We start from the raw sequence: 5,766 nt of genomic DNA, 5'->3' as shown, positions 1-5,766 counted from the left end.
TTTATTACTCTTTCAGATGAATTCACTGTGAATGTTTGTGAATATGGACATTTTGTGTTTTGGATTTTAAAAGTATAGTATGGTTTTTGATTAATTATGGAAAATGTGTAATTACTAATACGACATTGTGTGTGTCTACGTTACTGCTCTGTGTTAATAACCATAAGTAATTACTAAGTAGTAATGTGTGATTATTGCTCGTGATGTGCACTGCAGTGCTGGAATTTTGTACTTAGTGGTTTATTATCTTTATGATTTCAGATTTTGTTATTTTTTTATTACATTTGGATGAATAAAGACTAAAAAAATCTGTGCTCAGCCACCAAGATGAGTCAAACTATAACACTTATTGATTTATGGTTTTAAGACAATAGTGTGTATGACTGTACGAAGTGGAATTCAGAGTACAAAATACTTCCTGGCGGAAGGAACATCCTAAAAATCCAAGCGCTCGTAATGGACGCCGTTATGACGTAAGTGCTTTGTCTGCACGTCAGAAGAGAGCTTTCGAAACCCGGCAACTGTGGAACTCACTAGGGGGAGAGTTATTTCTACATATTTTAAAGAAATATAACAATATTCATTAATAATAAATTCTCTGGCAAAAAATATTTTTCTTAAATGAAAATATGGAGTTTTGTGCATTAGGGGATAAACTGGAGTGTTGTTTAGTGTTGTTTCCTGTGTTCTCCGAGACGGTGGAAACCCCGCACAAGTGTGACGGTCCAAATGTTATGAACCGTGTGCCGCTGTACTCACTCCGATTTTTACTGTGGAAAACAGACGGTTGGGTTGAGGGTCTGAATCGTGTCGCAGTACAGGTCCTCCAGCTGTTTCTCATCTGCATTCATTTCGGTGAGTTTTGCTGTAATGTTTGGGAGGTCAGCTTTGTCTGACATGGCTGGGCCATGGCATTCGGTATATGGTAACAACTGTTCTGCTGAGAAGGGGGGGTTGTGAGCGATGAGATCCATGTCGTGGTGTAACTTCACGGCCTAGCTTAAATTAAAACCTCGCCATGGCATCTGGACTCACGAATTGCAATCGACACAATTACTGTTCTTGAGTTATGACGAAATATTTACTACAAAAACTAAAAGCTAGCCAAGACGACACAGGTTTGTTGTTGTAAGACTTGTGACCCTCGTAGGCTCGTTCGTCGAATGATTTTTCCAATTTTCGCCAAAAATTTACTTCTACTTCTGGTGATCGTGTAGAGTGATACACTGACTCGTGAACCGTTTTAAAATCCTAGCATTGTGGTTGTCCCGTCTGTTTGGCTGTCAGAGTAACGAAGCGAGCTGGTAAGAAAAATGAAAACCATGGCTTATATTTGAAATATTTATCGCACATTTTTCCTCTCTCTTCTTTGTCTCATGACATAAATAGCGGAAACTTGTTGAATTTTCTTTTTGGCAATTAAAAAAAAAAAACGTACGCGTTTGTTTCATACACACAGTGATGAACGGTTGTATATTTAATTTTCCGGGATAATTGATTGTATTTTATAATACGAGGACCAGACGTTTCAAGTCTGCCACACAAAGCCGACCTGTCCGAGTCTGCGCAGTGAGGTCTTCTCACGGGACTACCATCGCTTGGCTTTTAAATTAACGTGTTTAAAAATGCGACAGTATGTGTAAAGCTGAACTCTGCGCCTTACTTCGCGTTACTTGTTTCGCAGACATTGAAAAACAATCCAAACACGTCCCTTTACTTTTTTAGGCGGCTAATTACCGGAAAACGGAAGCTGACGCATTCTGGGAAATGTAGTACGAATAGCCGTTTAGCTGGTTATGGCGTCCAGTTAATTTCCTCCAGATTGAACAGAGAACTTCGTGCCAAGATATTCGGAAATTTGCACACTCCTTTGGCAGATATAACAATAAGGAGTTCTATGCTAAAGACTGCTTGTTCACACTCTGCTCCCTGGTACTGATTTGACACCTTTGATATCAATGTCCCCACAATATTCCTAGAGCAAATGAATGAATGAATGAATGAATGAATAATAAAAAAACAAATCTGCTATTCCTCCACAGGGTGTCTTTTATGAATAATCAAAAGCAGCAAAAGCCAACGCTAACCGGCCAGCGTTTTAAAACTAGGAAAAGAGGTAAGCAATGTTCGTAAATGCTGTAGCTATACCCTGATTTTACACATGAGCCAGTCTGACTCCCTCCTCTCTCCTCCCCATGTTTGATTTTCCAGATGAAAAGGAGAGATTTGACCCTGCCCAGTTTCAGGAAAGCATTGTACAAGGTTTGAATCAAACTGGCACTGATCTGGAAGCAGTAGCAAAGTTCCTTGATGCCTCTGGTGCCAAGCTTGACTACCGTCGCTATGCAGAGACTCTCTTTGACATCCTGGTGGCTGGTGGAATGCTGGGTAAGGATAATGGATTATTAATTGTATTGCAGCAGAAGACCTCAATGTTCTGAAATGCCACTATTGTTATTTATTTGCACCCCCCAGCCCCAGGTGGAACACTTGCCGATGACGTGACCCGCACGGAGTTCTGTCTCTTTACAGCACAAGAAGACCTGGAGACCATGCAAGCGTATGCTCAGGTAAGCGCTCAGCTTGAGGGCCTGTTCCTTCATTTTAAAGCCCTGTTACATCAGGCCTGTAACATTTTAATGTCTTTTCCTGATTTCTGATACCTTTTTACAGAATGTTTTAAGAGATGGAATTTTAGTTGACTTTTTAACCTGTTGCTTTTTGTTTTGAGAACATTGAGCTCTTTCAAACCCATTAATAATTTCAAAAGGATCCAGATATGGTACAGCTCCTAAGCAGTGAATACTTTGGCCAACCGGTTTATTTGGTCTTTGTAGGTTTTTAACAAACTTATCAGGCGCTACAAGTACCTGGAGAAAGGGTTTGAAGAGGAGATCAAGAAGGTGAGTTGTCCTACATCAGTACAAATGCATGTGCTCAGTGGGTGTCAGATTTCAGCTCATGTTTTTACAGAACTTTTTTTTTTGAATATTTTCTTGATCATCTCAAGATGCTTTCTGTTCCCATTTGTCAGAATATCTTTGATTTGACTTAAACTTGTAATATGTTGTACTTGCAGCTGCTGCTGTTTCTGAAGGGTTTCACTGAGTCAGAGCGCAACAAGCTGGCCATGCTTACAGGCATACTCTTGGCCAATGGGAACATATCAGCTTCAATCCTGTGCAGCCTCTTCAATGAGAACCTTGTCAAGGAAGGTGAGGGAGTGCACTGTTGTGTACTAATGTACCCCTGTACCACAGGGTTTCCCCTGTGATTTGTAGGCCTTCTGCCTTCCCCCCCCCCCCATTGTGTAAAGGCAATGATTTTTGAATGTGATGTCAACTTGAAAGGCTCCTAAAAGTGAACCAAATAAGGGTTTATTTTTTTTATAAGTTGTTCATAGTGACTCTATAATGCATGATGTTTGTTCTGAAGTATTTTGTGGAAAAATGGATATATTCTTTTTCTTCCAGGTGTGTCTGCAGCCTTTGCTGTGAAGCTGTTTAAGTCATGGTTGAATGAGAAGGACATTAACTCTGTTGCAGCCAGTCTCCGGAAGGTTGGCATGGACAATCGACTGATGGTAAGTTTCACCGGTGCTTTTCTGTATCTGAATGTGGTTGTCCTCCTTGTCCACTCTAACCTTCCACTCTTCTGTATGACAGGAGCTGTTCCCTGCCAACAAGCGCAGCTGTGAGCACTTCTCCAAGTACTTCACTGATGCTGGGCTTAAGGAGCTGTCTGATTTTGCCCGGAACCAGCAATCCATCGGGGCACGGAAGGAGCTGCAAAAGGAGCTCCAGGAGCAGATGTCCCGTGGAGATCCGTTCAAAGATGTGAGTTTGCCCAGCCTGCCCTCATGATAGCCCACGACTTCACTGTTTGGGGTAGATCAGCTGAGTGAGCATATCCATAAAATGTGACCTTCCGTCATTACAATTTTAACTGCTTTCCTTTTGTACAGCTTGAGGTTTGCTTACAGAGGAAAAGGTTTTTATTTTAACAATGTTTACTGTAGTAGGTTTTTTTGGATAAAAGTTCAGCTTATTCATTGACTTTTCCCACTGCAAGTAATTTAAAAACTAACAGTGAAAACAAGACTAAGGTACTGCAATTCACTGTAGACCTTGGTTGTCCATTCAGATCATTGCTTACGTGAAGGAGGAGATGAAGAAGACTAACATCTCAGAGCAGACGATGATTGGAATTGTGTGGAGTAGCGTGATGAGTTCGGTGGAGTGGAACAAGAAGGAGGAGCTAGTCACAGAACAAGCCATCAAACACTTGAAGGTGAATTTCTAGCTCTGCCTGTCTTCTGGGTAACTTTCAGCCTGTTCATTGCTTAACTGGTGGTTTCAGTCTCTTATAACGCTTTTGATTTGCTGTATGCATCTTGCTCAGTTCTTTTGAGTACTGTTCTCCTGGCAAGGACAAATATACAGCTCTTTTGCAGCAATACAGTCCCCTCCTGAAGGCCTTCACCTCCCAGGGCCTGTCAGAGCTCACCCTGCTGCTGAAGATCCAGGAATACTGCTACGACAATATCCATTTCATGAAGGCCTTTCAGAAGATTGTGGTGCTGCTCTACAAAGGTGCATATTGCCACAGTATTTAACAAATACATGATATCCTGGGGCAAAAGTCGGTTTAAGTTGTACTTTTTGGTTTTCTCTTTCACAGCGGACGTGCTGAGTGAAGAAGCAATTTTGAAGTGGTACAACGATGCCCACGTACCAAAAGGCAAGAGTGTTTTCCTCGAGCAAATGAAGAAATTTGTCGAGTGGCTCAAAAATGCAGAAGAAGGTAAGAATTTCACTTGGAAGTCTTGGTTATGATGATTTTGTTGAACTGAAGGATGAATATTTTGGCACAATCTGGTCTTCTATTAATGCATTGGAATTTTTCTTAGACTGTTTTTTCCTCTTACCTTCAGAATCAGAGTCTGAGGAAGAAGAGGCAGACTGAAACCTTCCCCTAAGATGTTTTAAACAGTAGCAGGATCAGTAGATATTTTTTTTTTTTTTTTTTTTTTTTTTTTTGTTTTGTTACAGGAGTACTTGTTTAAGTATTTTCTTTTTCTATTGTACTACCTCTTTCTTTTTTTGCCCAACATTTAGATTTAACTGAAGGGCTTTAGCAGTTGATTCTTAATTCCACCTTTTTCCACTCTGAATGACGTTTGTACATCAGTACGAAATGAATTGTAACCCCCCTGCCCGAACTTTCCTAGTCACTGAACTTGGCAATGGCATTGCTAACTTGCAAGGTTAATAAAATTAAGAATATAATTCCTGTCACTCATGTTGGCAGTTCCTGGCTTAGAGAAGAAGAGAGGAGGAAAAAAAAAAAAAAAAAAAAAACATTCCAACTAACTTGGTGTTTAGGATGGCTTTTTGTAATCCATTGGCCATAACTGGGGTTCCTGCCTTTGTTAAATTCCATGTAATTTTCATAAAGGGCCAAAGGTCTCTCTCACTCTCCCTTTTAATGGCGGTTTTAGCCCTCTTTTACGTTACTGATTTCGCATAAACCTCGAATCATCTGCAGAAGTGGTCCTGGCGAAGTGTCACTTTTAAGGACCTTGAACTGCCCTGGGCATCATTCTTTAAGATACAGTGCCAGCACTTTTTTTTTTTTTCTTTCTTTATCCTGGTATATCAATTTGACTTTTTAAAATAAAGATAATTAAAAGGTATTGGCTTTTTCTTGTACTTGTTTGCTTGTCTTTCAAATTGTACGTTTACCTTGTCTCTTTACTGTGTTCTA

The 5,766-nt window shown here is 40.4% G+C and overlaps 1 protein-coding gene across 2 annotated transcripts; it reads left to right on the top strand.

Moving 5' to 3' along the window:
• Window positions 1-748: 748 nt before the first annotated feature.
• On the top strand, window positions 749-5,047 carry LOC108924258 (basic leucine zipper and W2 domain-containing protein 1-A-like). Of its 2 annotated transcripts, XM_018735508.2 has the most exons (12): window positions 749-855; window positions 2,043-2,116; window positions 2,212-2,388; window positions 2,476-2,570; window positions 2,838-2,903; window positions 3,080-3,215; window positions 3,474-3,583; window positions 3,666-3,836; window positions 4,144-4,290; window positions 4,454-4,592; window positions 4,681-4,803; window positions 4,934-5,047. In XM_018735508.2, the coding sequence occupies exons 2-12, from the start codon at window positions 2,053-2,055 to the stop codon at window positions 4,963-4,965; spliced, it is 1,260 nt and encodes a 419-aa protein (XP_018591024.1). In that variant the 5' UTR covers window positions 749-855; window positions 2,043-2,052; the 3' UTR covers window positions 4,966-5,047. The 2 variants fall into 2 exon arrangements, with proteins under 2 accessions (XP_018591024.1, XP_018591025.1); XM_018735509.2 differs by lacking the exons at window positions 749-855; window positions 2,043-2,116 and having other exon boundaries at window positions 2,311-2,388; window positions 2,476-2,481.
• Window positions 5,048-5,766: the final 719 nt, after the last annotated feature.

This window comes from Scleropages formosus, chromosome 21, assembly GCF_900964775.1.
Source record: "Scleropages formosus chromosome 21, fSclFor1.1, whole genome shotgun sequence".
Lineage (NCBI taxonomy): Eukaryota > Metazoa > Chordata > Actinopteri > Osteoglossiformes > Osteoglossidae > Scleropages > Scleropages formosus.
The sequence above is the reverse complement of the archived record's forward strand: the minus strand, read 5'-3'. Positions and strand labels throughout refer to the sequence as shown.